This window comes from Cetorhinus maximus, chromosome 12 (assembly GCF_964194155.1).
Source record: "Cetorhinus maximus chromosome 12, sCetMax3.hap1.1, whole genome shotgun sequence".
In the NCBI taxonomy this organism is placed as follows: domain Eukaryota; kingdom Metazoa; phylum Chordata; class Chondrichthyes; order Lamniformes; family Cetorhinidae; genus Cetorhinus; species Cetorhinus maximus.
The window spans coordinates 18,125,384-18,152,103 of NC_135890.1; the positions used below are offsets into that span (position 1 = coordinate 18,125,384).

At 42.6% G+C, this 26,720-nt stretch overlaps 1 protein-coding gene across 3 annotated transcripts in view; it reads right to left on the reverse strand.

Moving 5' to 3' along the window:
• Positions 1-15,094: 15,094 nt before the first annotated feature.
• smo (smoothened, frizzled class receptor) overlaps positions 15,095-26,720 on the reverse strand; it is a 32,911-nt gene continuing 21,285 nt past the window's right edge. For 2 of the 3 annotated variants that reach the window (XM_078553099.1, XM_078553098.1), the window contains 3 exons: positions 24,565-24,713; positions 21,460-21,594; positions 20,049-20,807 (listed from right to left, as the gene is read on the reverse strand). In XM_078553099.1, coding sequence (XP_078409225.1) covers positions 20,182-20,807; positions 21,460-21,594; positions 24,565-24,713 — 910 coding nt within the window. In that variant the 3' untranslated portion in view covers positions 20,049-20,181. Of the gene's footprint in view, positions 15,177-20,048; positions 20,808-21,459; positions 21,595-24,564; positions 24,714-26,720 lie in introns of those variants that run through there. The other variant, XM_078553100.1, reaches the window with a different exon arrangement.

The following is a 26,720-nucleotide window of genomic DNA, read 5'->3' on the forward strand; positions in this document are numbered from 1 at the left end:
AAACGGTAAGAGATTGGAAAGTGTTGATGTCCAAGGGGACCTTGATGTCCTTGTTCATAAGTTACTGAAAGTTAACATGCAGGTACAGCAAGCAATTAGGAAGGCAAATGGTGTATTGGCCATTATTACAAGAAGATTTGAGTATGGAAATAAAGATGTCTTTCTTCGATTATATAGAACCTTGGTTAGACCACACCTGGAGTATTGTGTACAGTTTTGGTCTCCTTGCCTAAGGGAGGATATACTTGCCATAGAGGGAGTGCAGCAGAAGTTCACCAGACTAATTCCTGAGATGGTGAGATTGTCCTACAAGGAGAGATTGAGGAGACTGGGCCTGTATTCTCCAGTGTTTAGAAGAATGAGCTATGATCTCATTGAAACTTTAAAAATTCTTAAAAGGCCAGGCAGAGCAGATGCAGAAAAGATGATTCACCCGGCTGTGGGCCTAGAACCTGGGGACACAGTTTCAGAATAAGGGCAAACCATTTAGGACTGAGATGAGAAATTTCTTCACTCAGAGGGTAACGAATCTTTGGAATTCTCTACCTCAGAGGGCTGTGGATATTCAGTCATGAGTATATTCAAGACAGAGATCGATAGATTTCTTTATACTAATGACATCAAGGGATTTGGGGATAGCGTGGGAAAATGGCATTGAGGTAGACAATCAGTCATGATCTAATTGAATGGCGGAGCAGGCTCAAGGGGGTGAATGGTTCACCCGTACTCCTATGTCCCTTTACGCGACTGCTTAGTTTGTCTAGTGGTTGCACTGGCTCTGGGAATAATGTGGATGTTGGAAATTGGAAATAAAAACAGAAAATGTTGCAAGCAATCAGCAGGTCATGCACTATTGGCAGAGAGAACAGAGTTCATGTTAACCATACCTTACACTCCTTTTGTGAACCAGATTTTTATCGGCCTTAGCAAGTCACCCCTGAAGCAGTAACAGCATAAAGCCTCCCTAGTGGACTTTGGCAGAGAGCTTTGATGTGCCTGGTATTGTATTACTGGATCAGACAGTTCCTTTCTACAAAGCATTGTGTGCATATTGGCAGCATTTAAAACTCTCAGTGTCATAAATGACCTTTCAGTACATTTGTTGTGACTCCTATAGTCCTGGATATTTAAAGGTAGAGCATATTTTGTTTTAAAAGCTTATGTTTTCCTCTCCCCATTTCATTCCTTCCATCCTTAAGGCTGTGACCTCTTACTGAAGTCAAATTTGTAGAAAATCTGATCATTACTGCAGTAAGGAGATATGGTATCTTGGAGGGGGCATCAAATGAAGCTTTGTGGATAGAGCTTAGGAATAAAAAAGGAGCAGCCACATTGTTACGTGTTTATTATAGACCCCCAGATAGTCAGCGGGAAATTGAGGAGCAAATATGTGCACAATTTGTGGAGGTGTGTAAAAACAATAACAATAGGATACTTATATTAGGTGATTTCAACTTTCCCAACATTAATTGGGATAGACATAGTGTTAAGGGCTTGGATGGAGTGGATTTCTTGAAATGTGTGCAGGAGAACTTTTTAGGTCAATATGTAGAGGTTCCAACAAGGGATGGCGCAGTGCTGGACCTAATTCTGGGGAATGAAGCTGGACGGGTGGCTGAGGTGGTGGGTGAGCATTTTAGCGATAGCGACCACAACATGGTACAGTTTAACTTTGTTATGGACAAAGAAATTGACAAGTTGCAAAAAAATGTTTTGGATTGGGGGAGAGTGGATTTTAGTAAAATAAGGCAGGATCTGGCCAAGATAGACTGGGAACAGTTACTTGTGGGGAAATCTACAGAGGAACAGTGGGGGGTGTTCAAAAAGGAAATGGGGAGGGTACAGGTTCAACATGTTCCCTCTAGGGTGATGGGAAAGAGTAATAAGCCCAGAGAACCATGGATGACCAGAGGTATTCAGGTTACGATGAGAAGGAAAAGAAAGGCTTTAACAGGTACAAGGGAAGCAAATCAGCGGAGGCATTAGTGGAGTATAGAAAGTGCAGGGTGGAGCTTAAGAAAGCAATTAGGAGAGCAAAGAGGGGCTATGAGAAAGCTCTGGCTGGTAAAAGTAGGGGAAATCCCAAGATATTCTATAAGTATATCAATGGGAAGAGGATAACCAGGGAAAGAGTAGGGCCCATAAGGGACCAAGGGGGCAATCTACAGGTGGAACCAGAGGACAACGCTAGAGTGTTGAATGAATACTTCACATCCGTCTTCACCCAAGAGAATGAGGATGAAGGTATCGAACACGGGGAGAGAGACTGCGAGGTTCTTAAGCAAATTGATATAGGGAGTGACAAGGTATTGGAGGTGTTGGCAGGCTTAAAAGTGGACAAATCTCCAGGTCCGGATGATTTGTGTCCCAGACTGCTGAGGGAGGCAAGGGAGGAGATCACCTGGGCTCTGACCCAAATTTTTAATTCCTCTCTGGCCACGGGGGAGGTGCCAGAGGACTGGAGAACAGCTAATGTGGTTCCGCTATTTAAGAAGGGTTGCAGAGATAAGCCAGGGAACTACAGGCCAGTGAGTCTCACGTCAGTGATAGGGAAACTATTAGAGAAAGTTCTGAAGGAGAGTATCTATCTCCACTTGGAGAGGCAAGGTTTGACCAGGGATATTCAGCATGGCTTTGTCAGAGGGAAGTCATGCCTAACAAATTTGATTGAATTTTTTGAGGACGTGACCAGGTGTGTAGATGAGGGTAGTGCAGTTGATGTAGTTTATATGGATTTCAGCAAAGCCTTTGAAAAGGTTCCACATGGGAGACTTATAAAGAAAGCAAATGCACATGGGATACAGGGTAATTTGATAAGGTGGATTCAAAATTGGCTTAGTTGTAGGAGGCAGAGGGTGATGACAGAAGGATGCTTTAGTGGCTGGAAGCCAGTGTCCAGTGGCGTACCACAGGGATCTGTGCTCGGTCCCCTATTATTTGTCATTTATATAAACGACATAGATGACTATGCGGGAGGTAGGATTAGTAAGTTTGCAGATGACACAAAGATTGGCCGGGTGGTTGTGAGGTTGAGTGTCTTGGGCTACAGGAAGATATAGACGGGATGGTCAAATGGGCAGATAAATGGCAGATGGAATTTAACCCTGAAAAGTGTGAGATGATACATTTTGGAAGGAGTCATTTGACAAGGAAGTATTCAATGAACGGCATGACACTAGGAAGTTCTGAGGAACAAAGGGACCTTGGCGTGTGTGTCCATAGATCTCTGAAGGCAGAGGGGCATGTTAGTGGGGTGGTGAAAAAGGCATATGGGACACTTGCCTTTATCAATCGAGGCATAGATTACAAAAGTAGGGAGGTCATGTTGGAGTTGTATAGAACCTTGGTGAGGCCACAGCTGGAGCACTGTGTGCAGTTCTGGTCGCCACATTATAGGAAGGATGTGATTGCACTGGAGGGGGTGCAGAGGAGATTCACCAGGATGTTGCCTGAGATGAAACATTTAAGTTATGAAGAGAGGTTGGATAGACTTAGGTTGTTTTCTTTGGAGCAGAGAAGACTGAAGGGTGACCTGATCGAGCTGTACAAGATTATGAGGGGCATGGACAGGGTGGATAGGGAGCAGCTGTTCCCCTTAATTGAAGGGTCAGTCACAAGGGGACATAAGTTCAAGGTGACGGGAAGGAGGTTTAGAGGGGATGCGAGGAAAAACTTTTTTACCCAGAGGGTGGTGACGGTCTGGAATGCACTATCTGGGAGGTTGGTGGAGGCGGGTTGCCTCACATCCTTTAAAAAATACCTGGATGAGCACTTGGCATGTCATAACATTCAAGGCTATGGGCCAAGTGCTGGTAAATGGAATTAGGTAGGTAGGTCAGGTGTTTCTGATGTGTCAGTGCAGACTCGATGGGCCGAAGGGCCTCTTCTGCACTGTGATTCTGTGTGATTCATAATGAGTCAGCCCAGACAATGAGTGTTGTTGGCAAAGTATTCAACACCAACCTTATCCATACAGACAGACAAACAAATGAGTAAAAAACCTTGCTAATTCTCTCCCCCCCATACCCACTGAAAAAACTTGCATTTATATACTGCCTTTCATAGCCTCATGACATCCAAAGTGCTTTACAGGCAACTAAGCACATTTGCAATGTAGTCACTTTTGCAAAGTAGGAAAAGCAGCAGCCAATTAACACACAGCAAGGTCTCAACAGCAATGCAATAATGTCCAGATAATCTATTGATGCTGGTATAGAGATAAATATTGAACTCGGAATCTTCTGACTCAGAGGTGAGAGCACTACTTCTGAGGCACAGTTAACAGTGAGGCTAATTGTGTGGCTTGGCTCAGTCAGTAGTACTCTTGCCTTTGAATCAGAAAGTCTGGGTTCAAACCTCATTTCAGGGCTACAGCACTGAGACTAGATTAACGCTTCAAAAGTCCTGCAGCAGTGTAGGCAATGTCCCTTTTGAAATTTTGTTCTTGAAGTGGAATTTGCAGGGCTATAGGGAAAAGGGGGATAGTGTCTTCCTTGTGTTGTTATAATCCCCATGGAATCTAATAACTTTTAAAAAGATATTTGAATGTCCAGTGACTGAGTGAGAGGAACACACAACAGTATTTTAAGTTTCAAGACTTTTACTGCAACAAACAAACTAAAAGCAACATTGCCTAAACACTGTTCAGTAGGCAACTTGTACTGTCAACTACAGACAAGAAATTCCCCATTTAGCTTTTAACATGACCAAAAATCTTCCTCTATGTTATACTTCAGTATGTCCCGTAAGTAGACACTTCATTCTCCACGAACTAGTCCAAAGTTATTCTCAGCTCCCGATGGCTTGCTTCCTTTTTACTTCCCAGTTGAGTAACTTCCAGTCCCAAAACTGACTTTTGCTGTGAGGGTTACACTGGAGATTCTTCTATTTAGCCCAAGCTAGGTGAATCATACAATTCTATATATAAATGCAAATGTTATTGTAATACCATCATTAAATAGTGATTAGGATTTGGAATGCACTATCTGAGAGGGTGGTGGATGAAGATTTATTAATAACCTTCAAAAGCGATTTGGATAAATACTTGAAGGAGAAAAAAATTGGAAGGATATGCGAAAGAGTGGGGGAGTGGGTCTAATTGCATACCACTTCATAAATGCATAAACCCATGAGGCGCTGTGGGCCATCAGCAGCAGCAGAATTGTACTCAAACACAATCTGTAACCTCATAGCCCGGCATATCCCGCACTCTGTCATTACCATCAAGCCAGGAAATCAACCCTGGTTCAATGAAGAGTGCAGGAGGGCATGCCAGGAGCAGCACCAGGCATACCTAAAAATGAGGTGTCAACCTGGTGAAGCTATAACACAGGACTATTTGCATGCCAAACAGCATAAGCAACAAGTGATGGACAGAGCTAAGCAATCCCACAACCAAGAGATCAGATCTAAGCTATGCAATCCTGCCACATCCAGTTGTGAATGGTAGTGGACAATTAAACAACTCACTGGAGGAGCAGACTCTGCAAATATCCCCATCCTCAATGATGAAGGAGCCCAGCACAGCAGTGCAAAAGATAAGGCTGAATCATTTGCAACAATCTTCAGCCAGAAGTGCTGAGTGGAAGATACATCTCGGCCTCCTCCGGAGGTTCAATGCATCACGGATGCCAGTCTTCGGCCAATTTGATTCACTCCACGAGATATCAAGAAACTGCTGAAGGCACTGGATACTGCAAAGGCTATAGGCCCTGACAATATTCCGGCAATAGTACTGAAGAGTTGTGCTCCAGAACTTGCCACGCCCCTAGCCAAGCTGTTCCAGTACAGCTACAACACTGGCATCTACCCGGCTATGTGGAAAATTGCCCAGGTATGTCCTGTACACAAAAAGTAGAACAAATTCAACCTGGCCAATTACTGCCCCATCAGTCTACTCTCAATCATCAGTGAAGTAATGGAAGGGGTCATCAACAGTGCTATCAAGCGGGACTTACTTAGCAATAACCTGCTCACTGATGCCCAGTTTGGGTTCCACCAGGGCCACTCAATTCATGACCTCATTACAGCCTTGGTTCAAACATGGACAAAAGAGCTGAACTCCCGAGGTGAGGTAAGAGTGACTGCCCTTGACACCAGGCAGCATTTGACGGAGTGTGGCATCAAGGAGCCCTAGCAAAACTGGAGTCAATGGGAATCAGGGGAAAACTCTCCGCTGGTTGGAGTCATACCTAGCACAAAGAAAGATGGTTGTGGTTGTTAGAGGTGAGTCATCTCAACTCCAGGACATCACTGCAGGAGTTCCTCAGGGTAGTGTCCTTGGCCCAACCATCTTCAGCTGCTTCATCAATGACCTTCCTTCCATCATAAGGTCAGAAGTGGGGATGTTCAGTGATGCTTGCACAATGTTCAGCATCATTCACAACTCCTCAGATATTGATGCAGTTCATGTCCAAATGCACCAAGACCTGGACAATACCCAAGCTTGGGCTGACAAGTGGCAAGTAACATTTGCGTCACAAAAGTGTCAGGCAATGACCATCTCCAACAGGAGAGAATCCAACCATCGCCCCTTGATTTTGAATGGCATTACCATCACTGAACCCCCCACTATCAACATCCTGGGAGTTAACATTGACCAGAAACTGAACTGGACTAGCCATATAAATACTGTGGCTACAAGAGCGGGTCAGAGGCTAGGATTCATGCAACAAGTAACTCACCTCCTGACTCCTCAAAGCCTGTCCACCATCTACAAGGCACAAGTCAGGAATGTGATGGAATACTCCCCACTTGCCTGGATGAGTGCAACTCCTACAACACTGAAGAAGCTAGACACCGTCCAGGACAAAGCAGTCCGCTTGATTGGCACCACATCCACAAACATTCACTGCTTCAACCACTGATGCACTTTAGCAGCAGTATGTACCATCTACAAGATGCACTGCAGGAATTCACCAAGGCTGCTTAGACAGCGCCTTCCAAGCCCACGACCACTACCACCTCGAAGGACAAGGGCAGCAGATAGATGGGAACACCCCCACCTGGAAGTTACCCTCCAAGTCACTCACCATCCTGACTTGGAAATATATCGCGTTCCTTCGCTGTTGCTGGGTCAAAATCCTGGAACTCCCTTCCTAACAGCACTATGGATGTACCTACACCACATGGGCTCCAGCGGTTCAAGAAGGCAGCTCACCACCACCTTCTCAAGGGCAACCAGGGATGGGCAATAAATGCTGGCCCAGCCTGCAAAGCCCACATCCTGTGAATGAATTAAAAAAAAATGCTAAGCCTCTGAAGGAGAGGCACGTTTTTCTAAATGGTTGATGCATTTTATTTCAAAAACAAGTCTCTTTTTTAAAAACCTCAGATCGTCTCATCTTTTTCTCTGATGAGAGTGATTCACTTCTTCAGATTACTGCAGCCTTCCTGTATCTGTAAACAGTAGGGGTAATTCTGTTTCCAGCATGGGTTAGAGATGGGCAAACATTGATCCCACACTCTCTGCAGGAGCACCTCCCCAATGGGAAAGGGGATTCTACGATTGCCCCTCATGAGGGCCAACATTTGACCATGACAACACTGAAGTTGATGCACTTAATGGCCTCACATGTACACAAGTGTATGCACAAATGCACACTTTCACGTGCACAAATGCATGCATGCACACACAAACATGTCCACGTGAATGCATGTGCACACACACAGATACATGCCCAGTCACATGCCCATACACCCACGCTTAAACACACACATACATGCACACATGCGGATAATCATGCACATTTGTATTCATGCATGCACATATTTTTCAGCTTGCATCCCTGGATAGCAATGTGAACCCTGGTTGACTCTCCTCCCCCTCCTCTTTAGTTAAAGGTCAATGAGAGTAATTATAGTAATACTACTGGCATCCAACTTCAAGCCAGCAGAGTGGAGATTGAAGCTGGCTCTTGGTCTGCATGGCTCAGTGAAACAGTTGGCAGTGCATTTACCTGCTGAGCCATCGGAGCTGTGGTGAAGTAGCCACATAAGAATTTTTAAAAACCTGAAGCAACTGATGGGTGTTTTCCTGAATTTAATGGTGCTGAGGACATAGTAGACACAATCTGTCTACCTGTACCTTGAAGATACTGGCCAACAACACTATTTTAACACAACAGAGAATTCCCCCCATGTCATACTGTCTGGAATCACATTCCCTTTTGCTCAATAAATTTGGCACTCTCTTTACCCTGGGTCTTCCATTATTTGTTTGGACCATCTGTATCTGTGGCACATTTTCTTCAACTGTCACACCAGGTTAATACCCACAGATTCAAAGGACTTGGAGCTCCCACAAGCTGTTTCATTAATAGAGGCACGCCTGTTCATTGACGTTTGTGCTGTCATTTGTGCTTTTCTCAACTGGATTAAGTTATGTACTGTGTAACTATCCTGCATTCATCCTGTAAAGAAGCCATTCTGCCCCTCTAATCTGCTCCTGAACAGTGTAGATTCAATCCTATCAACTCCCCCTCAACTATTCTAACCTAAGAGAACATTCTATGTAAAACTCCAATTCCCAAACAAGATTTAAGAATATCCACCCTCACATCTCAAGACAACTTCAGTCTTGCAGTCCATTGTTCTGCAGACAGGAGCCAACACCAGATGGCACAAGGGGCTGTTGTATCCTGTGGAGCGTGTGAATATCTCAGTCTTTAACTATTCCCAGTAGATATTAATCCAGCTTCCCATCAAACCTGAACATCAAGTAACTCCCGCACATTACTGGCATACCCAAACTGGGAGATCACATGACACTCTCCCTTTTACATCTCACAAGAGCCACATGATCAAATACTCACTTGCGCCTCCACTACCCACCTGCCCCGTTGACTCATATTAATTTCCAGTCAGTCATGTTTTTCCCCAGTAATAAAATTTAACTCCAGAATATTTCCCGAACCTTCCAGCCTCCTCCATTCATTGACCCTTCAATAATCACAGCAGGTCAAGAGCTATTAATGTTTCCAATATGCTCAAATTAGTTTCTGACCAGATATTTATGTACAGTATCTGTTTTTTTAAAGGACTTAAAATTTATACAGCAGTAAAATTTGACCCCAAGAAATGTTATAAGATTGAGTAGTTGCCTGTGAATTATTTCATATCATGGGGCATCTGTGAACTTTGACTTTTACAGTATAACAAATCAAACAGAGAACATGCTGTGTTCCCTTCAAGTACATACTTCACAAAATCCCACACCGCACGCATGTTCCCCTGGCAACTGCCCTACCACTAATGAGCTGGAAACGAAATCCAACTAATAAAATTAGGTCCCTGTACTCATGGTCAGGAAAACAAACTAATGTTTGCTGCCTCAAAAAAGGTTGCCATGTGTCAAGTCACTTTAATCTGTGGTTGCGTGTCAGCCTGGGGTTTAGTAATTAGCACTCTTGTCTCTATGTCTGAAGTTATTGGGTTCAAGTCTAACTCCAGAGGATTTGAGCAGATAATCCAGACCAACACTCCTCTGCAATATTCTGGGAGTGCTACACTGTCGTTTGGATGAGACGTTAAGCCAAGACCCTGTCTGCCCTCTCGGGTGAGGTACTAGATCCCATGACACTATTCCAAAGAAAAGCAAGTGAGTTCTCTTTAGTGTCCTGGCCAATATTTATCCCTCAATCAGCATCACTACATTTCAGATGATCTGGTCATTATCGCATTGCCACTACAAAAGCAAAATACTGCAGATGCTGGAAATCTGAAATAAAAACAGAAAATTCAGAGATACCTAGCAGTCCAGGCACCATCTTTGGAAAGGGAAACAGAATGTATGTTTCAGGTTAATTACCTTTTCTCAAATTTGGTAAATATTAGAGATGTAAAAGCTCTCAAACAAGTACAAAAGCAGGGAGAGGTGCGGGGAGGGCAGGGGTCATTAAGTGACAAAAGGAGGGTGGTAAGTGAAGAAACAAACGATGGGGCTAGAGGACATGTAAATGACAATTACCAGCAGCTGCCCTCCAGAAAAAATATAGGAGCAGTGGTTATCATCAATGTACTAAAAATTGTTGAAATCAATTTTGAGCCTTGAAGGCTGTTTAGTGCCTAATCGAATGATGAAGTACTATTCCTTGAGCTTCCATTGAACAGTAGAGGAGACCAAGGTCAAAGTGGGAATGAAATAGAGAATTAAAATGACAGGTGAATGATCAGGGTCACATAAGTGGACTGAGCAGAGGCGTCCAGCAATGCAATCATCCAATCTACAATACACTAAATTGAAAGAAGTACATGTAAATCACTGCTTCAATTGAAAGGAATGCTTAGGGCCCTGGATGGTGGGAATAGAGAAGGTGAAAAGGCAAGTATTGCATCATCTGTGTTTGCATTGGAAGGTGGCATGGAGAGTTGTTGGTGTTGTAAGAATATTTGGAAGAATTGGAAGCGGTATAGTGAAGTTCACTAGATTGGTTCCTGGGATGAGAGGGTTGTTCTATGATGAGAGGCTGAGTAAATTGGGCCCATATTCTCTGGAATTCAGAAGAAAGAAATGTAATGAAAACATGCAATATTCAAAGGGGTTTGACAGAGTAGACATTGAGAGATTATTTTCCCTGAATGGGGAATCTAGAACATGAGGCACAGTCTCAGGATAAGGGGTTGATGATTTAGGACTGAGATGAGATGAAATTTCTTCACTTAGCGGGTTGTGAATCTTTGGGATGGTTTACCCCACAAGGTTACAGGTGCTCTATCATTGAGTATATTCAAAGCTGAGATATGAGACAGACAGACTTTTGGTCTCCGGGAATTGAGGTGTATGGTGTGTGGGTGGGAAAGTGGAGTTGAGGCTGAAGATCAGCCATGATCATATTGAATAGTGGAGCAGGCACGAGGGGCTAAATGGTCTACTCCTATTTCATATGTTCTTATGAATGGATCAGGGTGTTTTGCGGGGAACTATCCATTTGGAATGCTAAAAGGGGAGAGGAGGGAAAGATGTGTTTGATGGCATCATTGTTGAGCTGCTGAAAATAGTGGAAGATGATCTATTGAATATTGAGCCTGGTGGAGTGGAAGGTGAGGACAAGGGAAACTCTATTGTGATTCTGAGAGGGAAGGGGTTAGAGCAGAATTGTGGGTAATGGAACAGATATGGTCAAATATCCTGTCAACCACAGTGGGGGAAATCCTCACTTAAGGAAAAGGAAAGACATATTGGAAGCACTAGAATCACATCAGAATATGATGTGATTGAGAAACTAGGAGAATGGAATAGAGTCCTTATACTTCTTCCCACATGGAATCTAGGTAGATATGGGAGTCAGTGAGCTTGTAGCAGATATTGTTGGACAACATATCCCTGGAAATGGAGATAGAGAAGTTGAGGAAGGAAAGGGAAGAATCAGAAATCTAAAAGCAAGAGGGGGTTGGAAATTTGAAACAAAGTTGATGACATTTTCTACTTCAGGATGAGAGCAGGAAACAGCACTGATACAGTCATCAATGTGCCAGAATAGGAATAATAGCATAGTGTTTAAGTAACTGGGCTAGTAATCCAGAGGTTTGGACCAACAAATCCAAAGACATGAGCTCAAATCCCACGATGATGTCTAGAGAGTTTAAATTCAGTTTAATAAATAAACTGGAAGCTAACATTAGTAATGGTGACCATGTAACTAATGGATTGTCATTAAAAAACTCATCTGCTTCACTAATGTCCTTTAGAGAAGGTAATTTGTCATCCTTACCCAGTCTAGCCAATGTGGCTCCAGATCCACAGCAATGTGGTTGACTCTTAATTTCCCTCTGAAATATCCTGGTAAACCACTCCTTCTCAACAAAGTGGCTCATCACCTCTTTCTCAAGGGCAATTAGGGATGGGCAATAAATGCTGGCCCAGCCAGCAAAACCCACATCCTGTGAATGAATAAAAAAAATTAAATAAAAGAGGTGCAGGAGGGGACCTGTGTAAGACTGGAACAAAGAATATTCCATTTATTCTACCAAAAGGCAAGGATTGCTAGGACCTGTATAAGTTCCCATAGCAACACCTTTTATTAGGAGGAAGTGAGTGGAGTTGAAGAAGTTGTTCAATGTAAGAACAAGTTCATTCAGGCGGAGGAGGCTGTTATTATCACATTGCTGTTTGTGAGAGCTTGTTGTGTGCAATTTGGTTGCCAAATTTCCTACAGTGTCTACACTTTGAAAGTATTTTAGAACATCCTTCAGAAAGCACTTTAGAAAATCCTGGGGCTGCAAAAGGTTTTATGTAAATGCAAGTCTTTTTCGTTTTTTGCAGGTTTGATCCCTGGTTTGCTGAGGTTGGTAACATGTGTTGTTTAATCACAAAGATTATTCACTTCAGATTCTGTAGAATTATAGCACAATGGACCAGTTCACCGTTCATAATGCATGAATCCCATGGTGCATGGTTAGCAACGGCAGCCTCTTTACCCATATTTGTATTTTACAACAGCACCATCTCCCGGTCCCTAGCCAAATGTGTTTCAGGATTGTCACTGTGGAATTTTTCTGGAAAGTTTATTTTTGCTGTTATTAGTTCAGGCAGTCACCTGGGAGAAATAACTTTAAAGCTATTCCTCACAGTACTTCTATAAAATAAGCCACTTTTCAAACCCACTGTATTTTGCCAAACTTACTGATATAATTCTGGTGAGTTTATCTTAATGAGGATTGCTGTTATTTTGGTGAATTTTGCTGGTTTTCTTTTGGTGAGGTTTGCCTTTGTTTTGGGGAGGTTTGCCAGTGTGTTTTTGGTGAGGTTTACTGGCATATTTTAGTGAGATTTGCTGCTATTTTGATGAATTTTACAGGTATGTTTTCAGTAAGCTTTGTTGGAGTATTTTCAATAAACTTTGCTGGTGTACGTCAAGCTTTGCTGGTGCTTTTCAGGTGAAGTTTGCAGGTGTATTGAGATTTGTTGGTGTATTTTTGTTGAGGTTTTGCTGATATATTTTCAATGTTTGCTGTTATTTTGGCGAATCTTGCTATTACATTTTGATGAGGCGTGCTGGGTCATCTTGTATATCCTGAGAACATATTATAACATTGTGGGTTAGTTGTTGGTATATCTTAATGGGGTTTAAGGTGTTTTGTCGAAGAAAATGCCACAGCTGTTGAATGCTGCAGATTTCAATGAAGTTGGTGGATGACGATCCAAAAGATAGTGTTATTATAAAGAGAATGGAAACATGTATTTAGGCTTTACATCCAATGAAGTACTTTTTTAAAATTTGTTTTTTCATAGCTAGGCCAGCATTTACTGCCCATTGCTACTTTTGAAGCATAATCACTGTTAGAATTTTTGCACAGCCAGGTCTGACAAACAGCAAGGAGATGAATGGAAGATTTTCATCTGTGCATCGGGTACGCAGAGTTGGAAGAATTCCCAATCTTCCGAACCCGACTTCTAAAATTGTCTGACCAAACATCACATTTTCATTCTCGGGTGCCGGGGTTCCCTGGGAGTCGGGCCTGGAACGAGTGCAGAGGATGCTGTGTGGAGGCGAGCTGGGTAGAAGGCCTGCCTCGTGCTCTGGCACTGTGTTGTAGTTTAATTAAAAAAACAGAAAACAGCTCTCCAGCTTTCACCCCCCCATGCCCCATCTATGCCTTGCCACCTCATGTCCTCTGCCCACCCCAATGGTGCTTTAGAGCCCCAATGCCCACCTATGCCCCTCTGCGCACACCTATGCCCATTTATAGCCCCTAGGCCAACTTGGTGCCAACTAATGCCAACCCATGACCCCACCCACCGCGCTTTGCCCTTATACCTACCATGCCAACTCACCAGTATCCATCATGGGAAGACCTCAGGACCCATGCTGAGATTAAGTGAAATTCCAAATGTCTATTGCAGACTTTATTTAAAAGAAAATTCTCATTCATAAAATCCCATTTACTACATTTACATTCCTTGCAGTACCTTATCATTTACAACAAACATTTCATTCAATGCACAATCCTTATAAAAACAAGCTTTGGAATTCATAGTCCCACTTCAAAGAGTCCATAACCACTTGGAGCTATCAATCAAACTGAAATGACAGGCACCCTTTGACAGCTCCTCGACACTTTTGACAGTTGTTTTTGAAGGTTCCAATGAGCTTCACAGTTCCAATGAGTTTATGCACTTTTTAAAGCACATTCATACTTACTTCTAGTAATCCGAAAGGGCACCAGACCTCTCCAAAAGGGCTCCTTATCTCCCCCAAAGGTGTCCCAGGACCATATCCGAAGAGATACTTTACCTCTTCAAATGGGTACCCTGGCTATCCAAACAAATCCACAAAGATCAGGCCTGCTCCTACCAGCTCTAATCTGTGCATGTTGGGTTTCTCAGACACCTCTTACACCAAAATTACACGAGGAGAGGCAGCTACTGATTTCTATGGGCAGCTGTGTCCTCGAAGTGTGCATGTGCGAATCCCAATCCGGCAGCATTCCTTCCCCCATAAAAATGGTGGATGCTGTGTTTGGGGGCAGGACTTCTGGACATGGGCCTCTTCCACCATTTTTGCCACAACAGAGAAGCTCTCTGTCGTGGTGAAAATCTAGGCCAGTGTTTCACATGTTGGTTACAGGATAAATGTTGGCTAGGAAATCTTGAGAACACATTTGCACATTGTCCAATAGTATCAATAGATCTTGAGAGGGCAGGTGAGATCTCAACCTAATGTCTCATCCAAAAAAACAGCAGCTCTGACAGTGCAGCATTTTATTAGTGTCATTTGGACTTGCGAGCCTTGATTATGTATGCAAGTCTTTGGAGTGGGGTTTGAAACTCACAACTTTCTGATTCAGGAGGCAAGTGTACCTCCAAGTGAGTCAAGGTTGACATGGCTTGAACAGCCAAGTTGAATAATCCACACAATCACTGACTCAAGATTCTGACATAAAACAGGAGAATAAACCAACCACTATCATAAGAACACAGTGAGAAATACTACAAAGCCACACACTGAGAGACTGATGAACTTGTGGGCTTAATGAGAAACCTGTATCGTCACAGGGACAGGAGCAGTGATGCCCAGGGATATGTTAGGTAGTAAGAAACTGCACATTAGATGGTTAATTGGAGACCAGAGAGTGGCACACAGACCAGGAAGATCTCAAATCCTTTGTCCTGTGTTCTGGGTGAAATGGTGGGGAAGGAAATCAGTTCCTGGTGTTCACCATTCATTCTGTCAATCCTGCTAGAACACAAAAGCAAGGTGTCAGGTAGAAGTATAGGATGAGGTTTGACCATGATGTCTTTGTGGTAGAACTCTCAGACTCTCCAAATGGACTTGTGTGCCAGCGATGGACTGTCAAGGCAAGGGAGCAGGGGTGCATGTTGGAGGGCAGGGTTGCCCATGGAACAGATAGCCCAGCAGAAATGAGCTTCTTCAGTAGACAGAGAAAATTAGAAGAATAACTTCTAATGAAAGCAATTTGATAAACTGCTGGTTTAAAAAAAAAGCATGTTTATTGTAAAATTATCAGGTGGAAAACATTATATCAAATGGACGTCATACTAAGGAATTAAGGTAGTATTAAAAATGACCTTCTTTCCCTCCTCCCCCGCAAAATATGTAACTACTCTACAGATCTCTATGTACACTGATTACATTAAGTTTAAAATGGCTATATATGGTACAAAAATAACCATTATATTTCTATAAAAAAATATCAAGTCTTCAACATTTTACAGAACCAGACTATCACTTGGTGGAGAAGGTGGGGAAGATTTACAGGGTCTCCATATGCTGGTTGTTTGTGGGGTTTACACAGGTTAATCTCTAGGGGGGTTATTTTGACTTTGTGCGATAGTATAGCAAATCAGCAACAACTGGGAAATAAAAGTGAGCAACATAAAATTGGCTGCCAAATCGCTATCACCCATTTTACGCTATCGTTCAAATTGAACATGATGCTCATAGATTGCACTTCATGTTTCAGACTAAGAAAGTTCAAACCCTCCATGCTTCACCTTTTGGAGCAATGAAGGTAAGGCAGAGAAAGAATGGATAAAAATTGCAGAATGCTTTTAAGTGTCCAAGGAGCAGGTGGAGCAAGATCAGGAGTCACACTGGCCTTGCACTGTGATCCACACTCTGAAAACCACCCAGCCTCTCACTGGCACAGCAAGCTTGAGAAATTTCCCTTCCCACCCTTATGGGCAAAATCTTTGTACTTGAAACAGAGATAAGCAGCCAGAGGTGCGATTCCAGATTCTGTCTGTTCAAACGTAGCTTGTGTTTAGAGACAGCATTTAAATTGTTCAATGTCAAAATCAGCAAGTTCACACATGCCCTGGTTGGGCACTAATGGGCATCTTGGGCACCCTTCCTTTCCAATTTACATCAAGCCCATCTTTTCCCTGGTTGACATGCTGACTGCAAACCTCTGGATGTTGCACGGAGAAGGCCACACTGGGCTGGCTTGTGCCATGAAGCTATTCCACTGCCTTTACTGATAATAACAGCAGGCCAGAGTCAGAGTGTGGTAGTGAAGCAGGGCGATAGCTAAAGGAGTGTGGGGCAGAGCTATGTAATAACATCCAAGTTAAGGAACTTTGACTTGTTGGATTTCTCGAATTGTTTTGGGGTCAAATCGCCTTGTTGCTAGGCAAGGTAGACCCGGTTATACTGTGGCACAAACTGTCACTAGCAGGGAAGGAAAATGCCATGGCATTTTAGGAAGTGGTTAGGGCAGGACTTGAGGGTTGTATTCTGGATTTGTCACCTCCCACCCTGCCTTGAGAATGGTCAGTGGTGACACTGGGCAAATACAGACCTTCCTCAGTACTGACAACTAATGAATAGGGCAAAAAATTTCAATAACACTTTTTCTAAGCAGGTGGTGGGACATTAGCACATGAATTCTGAATGTGATCATGCGATTCCTTTGCTGCACTTGGGTGTTTAATCCATTTGAAATCAATGATACCTCTGTTAAAATAGCAAATGGAGGAATTTGAGACAAGCACATTGTCTGAACAACATTAGTCCAGTGTAATTGGAAAGGTGGAGAGATCTGTACCCATGCCACCAATGAGGAGGAGGAGAGAATCATTGGGAGCCACTAAAATGCTAGAATTCCGACTGTGCTCCTGGGTAGCATAGCTATGTGCTGGGCATGTAATTCAGAGACCTTGACCATTCATTTTTTGCTGTACAATGGGACCCAAATCAGATACTTTATTCCCCAGTAACTCAGTATCTTGTACTGCCAACCTGGACACTTCCAATACCATCTTCTGGTTCTTGTAGAAATGTTGCTTATGTTTTTGTGTATATAATACAAAGTGTTTTTCTTCACACTAAAATCATTGCTCTCTATCAATACACCTCTTTCAGAATTAACTGCAATTCTGATACATAATCTGGCAAACAAAAATTCAAATACACAACCACAGAAACCGCACTGCAGTGTTCTTCATGAAACAAATCATTTACGCAAGTCATTTTTGTAACAAAAGTAGTTTTAACAGCCTTTGAAATACACTTTGTCTTTTCTCTCTGTCCTTTTTCAGTGTAACTCTGCTACTCATCTCCTGAAGCCTGCAGTGCTGTGTCATCCATCTTCCTTTTCAGCTGTAGTTACTGATCATTTACCACAGCAAAACACAAAAGGCCACTTTTAGCCCGTTTGTTACTGTGATGCAAAGATGGATGGGACGGATATGACCTGAAGCCTTGTTGTGGGGTAGGTGCTTGTAGAGTCACAGAGACCCGGTTAAGAGACGGATCTGGCAACATGATTGGCTGCAAGCAGGCCAAGTGGATAACTAGGTCAGAACCATTTCAAAGAGTATGGTACCATGGATGTAAGGTAATCAAAGACAGCAAACCACGTGACTAAGCTGCTGTGACATTGATTGTTCTTTTATGCTTGGGCTGGCATTTTCTGGCCCCATCATGGTGGGACATGCCGCAGGGGATGCTGCAACCCAGCCAAAAATCCATTCACTTTTGGCGGGACTGGATGATCCCAGTGGCAGGCGGGGCTGGAAAATCCCACCCTTTGGGTTTTTGATATGAAGCCTTGACATTGGTTGGACTAGAGACTGCAGGTGTGTTTGTACTGCCTCTATATGCAAGTGAGTCTGATGATATAGAAGGATAATTCTAAATTTCTCCCTCCTTCAATGTCATTGAGTCCAACTCAATGGCAAGAGACAGTATTAACAGCAATTTGCTGCCATATAGCATGTTTAGCATAGGTAAAATGTCCCAAGGTGCTTCACAGAAGCAGAAGCAGACAGAAAAACACATTAAGCCAAAGAAAGAGATATTAGGAGGGGGTGACTAAAAACTTGGCCAAAGGGGCGGGTTGTAAGGATTAAGGGAAAAGAGAGAAGTGGAGGAGTTCAGAGGTTTAGGGAGGGTTATAGAACTGGTAGAGGTTACAGAGATATAGAGGGGTGATGCCATCAAGAGATTTAAGGACAAAGTTGAGGATTTTAAATTTGAGATATTGTGGGACCAGGAGCTAATGTAGGTATGTAAATCCTAGGTGAGCAAGATTTAATGTGGGATAAAATACATGCAGTAGAGTTTTTGATGACCTGCAGTTTACGAAAGGTTGAGGATTGAGAAAATGGACAGTAGAATAATAGAAAAATCGAGTTGAATAAAACACATTAAAAACACAGATTAAGCAGGTTCGGGGGCATATACAATGCATGCTGTACAGGCAGTTTTAAACTTGTAACTTGGGCTAAAAGTGTCCACTATTAGAGGTGGGGAATCTTAAGCAGTGAAGAGGAGATTGGGGGAGGAAAGCAAAGTATGGCCATGGATAGAGTTGCAAAGAACAGGAGTTCATAATGGAGTGACCAACTTGAGCAGGAAAAAAGTAAGACTGATCTTATTCACTTTACCATTCTAGCAAGGATGGTCAACAGCAAATGTCTGTATCCAGCGAACACTGTACAATACTTGCGATATCTTCAACGTTCAGTCACACAGCTAGACAGCACCACAACAGATCTTCATTTAAGGTGGACACAACTATGTAGTATGCTTGTGCCCAAGTATCTTGGACTGTATAAACCGCTGATCTCAGCTTCAGACCAGTTTGGGAACACCTTGTCACTTTCAGTTTGTCAACACCTTGTCACTTTCAGTTTGTCATGACTAACATTTCCCTTCCCTTTCAGAGTATAGAGTTGCCTGGGTCAAACTCTGACACATTATTTCCTAAATTTGACCAAAGTTGTTGTGTTTGTTTTTAAATGTTTTTATGGACTGTTCTTAACCTTAAAAATTTTCTCCTTTTTGAATATAAATTCAGGGGATAACAAGTTAGATCTTTGTAAAATAAAACACATGAACTCTAATTGATGCTAGGAGCAGATACAAATTTGGGAGGTGTAACTCGGTAGCATTGAGTGAAGTTATTAAAACGAGCAGCCCAATGAGTAGTTCGATGGTTATTCAACTGGTTGGTGGGTTAGTGACAAAGAATCATTAATTTTAATTTTTCACTCGGAGGAGATAATGAGAAATTTCTTCTACAAAGAGGATTGATTTATCATAGGAATAGCTGAGTTGCATCTTTTAAAGAAAAAATGGATAATTATTTGAAGCTGGAACAAGATTAGTAGGATTAGATTGCTGTAGGAAAGGGCCAGCGAAGGCATGATGGACCAAATGGCCTCCTTCTGTAAACTTCAATGATTTAACTTGTTGGTTGTATACAAAATCCAACTGAAGGCTAGGCGTGGTCAACATGCATCTAATCTTCTGTCAAAGATAAATGAATAATTCTGGTCTAGCAGAATGCAAGGCTAGACATGGAAGTTACTTGCATTCCTATTCCTGACCAATTCACTAAGCCTCAGGTCCAAAAAAATCTTCAATAACTTTACCAAATTGGACCTTTAGGATGGTTTATTACTGATGTTCTAGATGGCCTTGGGCATTAAATGGAAGGCCTCTTCTCAAGAAATGGGTCCTAATATCAGGGGATGCTGCAATCCCTCAGAAGGGTAGTAAAGCACTTCCTACAGTTTCCATGAATCCATTTGAACATAAAGTTACTTGCAGTTGCTAGCCATTTATATTCATCAGAGTTTGGTAAAATACTTCCCATGGTTTCCATGAACTCATTTGAACTGTAGCAGATATTTACCAAAGTCCCTCGTAGCAGTTGGATGTGCTACTTCTCATGTAGATGATGCCTTAAACAAAACCAATATTGGCCCAAGGTTCAAAAATCAGAGCTGGCATCCATTAACTCTGCATCCACTAGATTTGTTCTGGAATGTACAGGCGCAATAGCAGTCCTTCTGCCCTGGGATCGTGGTACATGGGGGATATTAATTACAGGGAGTCTTCCAAGCTCCATATTGGCCGAGGAATGGGGGAATGGGTGATTATATGGTCTCTGCAGAGGCCGGAATCGATCTCCTTGGGAAAATCCCAGCTCATCCGGCAGGACATCATCATTTGAGAGAGGGTTTGCAATCAAATTCAGAGGTGCATTCCACCTGTACCCTGAGGAGTTGCTGAGTGTTCCTCTGAGAAACCTCCCATTGTTTGATACAGGGTTGATTCCGGACTCCAAGAGAGTGCCTGGTAAATTATCCTGAATGTCAGCTGATTCCACAGCTTTAGACACCAAGTTTTTTTGCCCAGGCAACTTGGGTAAGTGCGGGACAGTGCTGGATGCTCTCTCTGTGCAGTAGCCCATGTCGTGCATCTCCTCCGTAGGCCCCAGAGGTCTAATGCCTTTTTTCCTCTTTTTCTTCTTCTTCTTCCCGGCTTTCTTCTGGAGTTCTGGGGGAATCTCGGCTTCAATGATCCAGAGATTCCTCTTATTCTCCTCCGGTGGCACTGAAATGAGTCAAAATAGAGTCAGACAGGATTTCCAAAACTCTCACTATATCTCAGTTTCGAGCGCTTCAAGCAACATAGCCCACTTAAAGTAAGATGGTCCCTAGCTTTTGGAAAAAGCATGAAATCTGTATATTGTGGCAAACGCTGTGTGGGAATTTTAATTCATCAAATGAACTGAAATAGAATATTGCAATTAAACAGCTCCTTCATGGAGGCCAGTAGATCCAAGACTTATATGATAGGTAATTGGGACTCTCTAACCCACTACCTTATTAATAAGGAGGTGGCCAAAAGAGTAAGGTTTGCTCTGGGTGTTACCGTTGATATGGGTACACAGTTTATATAGATACATTAGTCTGTCTCAAAACAGATGACCATACTAACTCAAGGCATCAGCTGACTTCTGGGCAGACATTTGAACTGTTGTTGCAAGGAGGTTCTTGGTGCCCAAGCTGAGATTGAGAACCCAGCTCTAGGTGGGTGTCGAGGGAGGGAAGGAAGGGTGAATAAATCACTCTCGCCCCACTTCTGCCCCACCACCCCCATTTGCCATAGGCTAAACACTACAGTTGAAGGATCCAACTGCCTTGAAATTACACAGGGCAAAAAAATTACACTGATTTATTGGCAGACCAATTGTTTATCTCACCTGGTGTCCCTACTGGAGTGATGGAAATGTCCTGAGGTAAAATGGCTCCTCTTCTGGCCACCATCTTTGTTACGTGTTGAGCCCAGGCAGATGAAAGGTCAGCAGATGGTTCATTCAGCTCAAAGTTGATTCCAGCTGAAAACGCAGGATGATTTTCAGATATTGATTTCTCTTTTCTTCCTTTCTTCCCTTTCCTTCCTCCAACAGGTATTTCAAGTAAAGCCTCTCTCCCCCTATACCATTTGTCTTCTTGTGATTATACAACTAATGCACAGAATCAGGTGTCTTGTAACTTGTTTAATTAAAATGATGTCTCTTTTCATCTATTCTAATGCCACAGATGTAAGTCACTGTCTGTGAGCCATACACACTAGAAAGGTTTTTAGGTTCTCATCCATGTGTTCAAATCCTAACACGGCCTCACCCTATGCTGCTGGTTAGAGGATTAGGAAGCAGGTTGCCTGGGGGGTGGAAGGGAGAGGCAGATTTTCAGGGGTGGAGAGGCAGATTGTTGAGAGTTGGGCTTGAGGGGGCAGATTACAAGAGGGTGGGAAAGCAGATTTCTGTAGAGTGGGAATGGGGAGACAGATTGCAGGGGAAGTCCATACGACCATACATAGGGTTAGTGAGACAGATTTTGGGGGAGGGCAGTGGTTGGAGTAGAGGTAGGTAGATTGATGTAGCAGTAAAATGTCCCTTGGTGTTTCACAGAAGAGTAATCAGAGAAAAATCTAGGCAGTGGAATTCAAAATCATTAAATCAAAGGATAGGCACTTAGCCAGGTTAACCTGTTCCAGCCTGTAGTGTAGGATCTGTGACTCATTCACTTGTTTTATCAGTAAATTATATACAGTCTAATCTCCTTATTAAAAACTCCTAGCAACTGATTAATTCTTGGCCTCCCTAATCACAATAATTGATTTTTCAGCTGGGACCAGGAAACATTTAAGGTGGCAAATGTAATCCCACTATTTAAGAAAGGAGGGAGAGAGAAAACGGGGAACTGCAGACCTGTTAGCCTGACATCAGTAGTAGGGAAAATGCTGGAATCTATAATAAAGGCTGTGATAATAGGACACTTAGAAAATAATGGTAGGATTGGGCAGTCAGCATGGATTCAAGAAAGGGAAATCATGTTTAACAAACCTGCTGGGAGTGTTTTGGGGATGTAACTAGCAGAATAGATGAGGTGGATGTGGTATATTTAGATTTTCAGAAAGCTTTTGATAAGGTCCCACACAAGAGGTTAGGAAACAAAACCAGAGCAAATGGGACTGGGGTAATTTACTGTCATAGATTGAGAAGTGGTTAATGGACAGTAAACAGAGAGTAGGAATAAATGGGTAATTTTCAGGTTGGCAGGCTGTGACTAGTGGGGTACTGCAAGGCTCTGTGCTTGGGCCCCAGCTATTCACAATCTATGTCAATGATTTGGATGTGGGGATTAAATGTAATATCTCCAAGTTTGCAGATGACACAAAGCTAGGTGGAAATGTGAGTTGTGAGGAGGATGCAAAGACACTCCAAAGGGATTTGGAGAGGCTAAGCGAGTGGGCAAAAAAATTGGCAGATGGGATACAATGTGGAGAGATGGGAGGTTATCCATTTTGATGGAAAAAACAGAAATAGAGTATTTCTTAAATGGAGAGAGGCTGGGAAGTGTTGAACTTCATAGGGGCTTGAGTGTCCTTGTTCACGGGTCACTGAAAGCTAACGTGAGTACAGCAAGCAATTAAGAAGGAAAATGGTGTGTTGGCCTTTATTACAAGAAGATTTGAGTCTTGGAATAAAGATATCTTACTACAATTATATAGAGCCTTGGTGAGACCGCACCTGGAGCAGTCTCCATACCTAAGGAAAGATATACTTGCCATAGAGGGAATGCAACGAAGGTTCACTAAATTAATTCCTGAGATGGAGGGATTGTCCGATGAGGAAAGATTAAATAGACTGAGACTTTTTTCTTTATTTAGAATAATGAGAGATGATCTCATTCAAACATACAAAATTCTCACAGGGCTCGACAGAGTAGATGCAGGAAGCATGTTTCCCTTGGCTAGGAAGTCTAGAACAATGGGGGACAGTCTCAGAATAAGGGCAGGCCATTTAGGACAGAGATGAGGAGGAATTTCTTCACTCCAGAGGGTGGTGAACCTTTGGAATTCTCTACCCCAGAGGGCTGTGGTGGCTCAGTCATTGAGTATGTTCAAGACTGAGATCGATAGATTTCTACATATTAAAAACATCAAGGGATACAGGGATAATGCAGGAAAATGGTGTTAAGGTAGAAGATCAGTCATGATCACACTGAATGGCAGAGCAGGCTCTAAGGGCTGAATGATATACTCCTCCTATTTCTTATGTTATTTTTTGTAACACGGACTTAGTTTCAACAAGAAATGCCCCTTATACTTCCTCCCTTCCCATCATCCGGGACCCTAAACACTCCTTCCAGATGAAACAGTGATTTACTTGTACTACTTTCAATTTAGTATACTGTATTCGCTGCTTACCACGCAGTCTCCTCCAGATTGGTGAAACTGCTTTGCTGAACACCTCTGTTCAGACCTGAGCTTCTGGTCACTTATTGTTTTAATTCTCCATCCCACTTCTACTCTGACCTCTGTCTTTCACAGCCCATTGAAGTGCATGGAAGCTCGAGGAATGGCATCTCATCTTTCAGTTAGGCTCTTTACAACTTTCCAGTTTCAACACTGAGTTCATTAATTTCAGATCATAACAACTGCTTCCATTTTATCAGACACCAGCTGCTGTAATGATTCTGCTATTCCCATTTTTACACCTTCTTTAGACCTCATCTTTTATTCCTTTACTTGGTCCCATTGCAATCCCCTTTTAACTTTTTTTATCTTTTGTTCTCCTCTCCCTCCCACCCCTTTCACTTGCTTAAAATTTGTTACGTTTCTATCTTTTCCCAGTTCTGATGAAGGGTCATCGACTTGGATTATTAACTCTTGTTTCTTTCTCCACAGCTGCTGCCTAACCTGCTGAGTACTTCCAGCATTCTCTGTTTTTATTTCAACAAGTACTCAAACATATACAATCCACATACTGAATGAAACCCCTTGACAATAGGTAACTCACCCACTGGCCCTTCGTGAGACACAGTCTGCATACTGAATGATAGCTCTTTGTCTGGATTTTTCAGCAACTCTTTTCGCTTTGAAAAAGCTTTGGCAATCATTCTACTCTTCTTAATTCGCTTTGGCTCATCGTCGCTTCGACCAATAATTCTGAAAATATAGAAGACATTCAGCTTCCGTTGAACAGCTGGGGCGAGGTGCAGAGAGGAATGTTGTGGGGTCAGCGGGTTGGAGGGGGGTGGGTGGAGGGGACAGGGAAGAGGCGGGGGCACAGGCAGAAGATTCCTGGCTCTCCTACCAGTGATATAACTTGTTTTAAATTGCCTTTGGGGATCTAAATTTAGATTGAGCTACCAGTACTGTCACTATGGAAACTGCAAGACCACTCTGAAGTCTGATGACTGCCCAGACACTTCATGTGCTTTAATAACCATTACCTTGTTGGGTTTTTAATCACCAGCTGAGAGCATCACTGGCTATATTGGACTAACTGTTACCAATACTTGTTATTGGTTCATGATATCATATCTTGGTCCACCCATTTAAGTCCAAGTCTAAACCACGCCATAAATCAAACCAATTGTCCACTAGCTCTGGACCAGGCCCCCTATCTTCAACTCTGCACAAAACATTTCAAATGAGTGGGAGTTTCCCACACTGGGGAAAGTTCCAATGTGAGGGCGTTAATAACCATGTTACATCAGGCACATAGTTTGTTAGATTTGTTGTCAGAGCCCCTGATTCTACACAACAGCCTCGATTTTAACCTAACTCATTCTGTGGGAATGGGGAAGGGACAGAGGGATGAACTCAATAGAGTATAAAATCTGGCCGGGTATAAAATGGGTCCCTGACACCAAGATGCCTGGTTCTTGCTGGATAGGTTAGGTTAAAATCAGATCTAAGTATTTCTCCGTGTGTACCTTATTGATTCACTGGAGCCTATCTCCTCCAATATGTTTGTTAATAGGAATAAATTGAACTCACATTTCTCCCCTTTCTTAATTGATTCATGGTCAGAGACCTTTCTCATTGTGTTTAATTCCATTCTTTGGCAAAGTCTAGTCATGATAACACATGTGTGGTTTCACCAACCTACACAGAGCATCTCAAATGCTGCTATAGGTATCCCGTCCATGGATCTATTCTAATACTTTATGTGCCTAGGCAACTACAGTCATGCACAATGATGACTTTAATGTTTCATGAACAGGCACGCCCTCTAATTCGTCATTATATTTAATGCTACGTCCCTCACTGTGAGCACATTTATTATTCTTTGCATCAACCTAGCTTTCTCATTAACTGGCAGTTGCCATTCATCTAAATCAGTAAACCCTGGATCACAGTTACATGGAATTCCCTACTTCCTTAAGACTTCCCAATCTCCTACCATTCAAAGAATCTTTAAAATTGAAGCTCGACATCACCTAATCACTATGTTTTAAATTTCTTTCAATCTTGGTGACATGCTGCACTATGGGCATCAACGCTTTTACACAGGGTTTCTCAATAATATTGTAAAAAAAAATCTCCATGTGCCATCAGCAAACTGCTGAATATTCCACATACATCCCCATGATTGACATGAAATATTAAGAACAGAGTGCCCTGATTGTACAGCATTAAATATTACAATAAACAATTGCATTAAAAACAATGCATCTATTCAGATCATTGACTCTTGGCTGGTTAATGACATGGAGCTTTGGAACTGTAATACAATGTGCCATGCCAATAGGTGTGTACATTCAGCCATCCACTGAGATTACTGAGATCCTGATCTCAGACAGCCTGCTGCAGAAAGCTGAAAAGTGAATGGAAGGAATTTTCCATTTTGCAAAAGGGCTTAAAGGGTTAAAAAGAAAAGGTTGCACAGACTAGGCTTATATGCCCACAAGTGTAGGAGATCAAGGGGAGATTTAATTGAGGCAATTAAGATGATTAAAGAGTTGATAGGGTAGCTAGAGATGAACAACTCCCTCTGGTGGGAGAGTCCAGAACAAAGGGGCGTAACCTTGAAATTAGAGCTAGGCTGTTTAGGGGTGATGGCAGGAAAAACTTCTTCACATAAGGGATTGAGGTGTCAGCTGTGGCTCAGTTCATAGCACCCTCGCCTTTGAATCAGAGGGTTGTGGGTTCATGTCCCACTCCCGG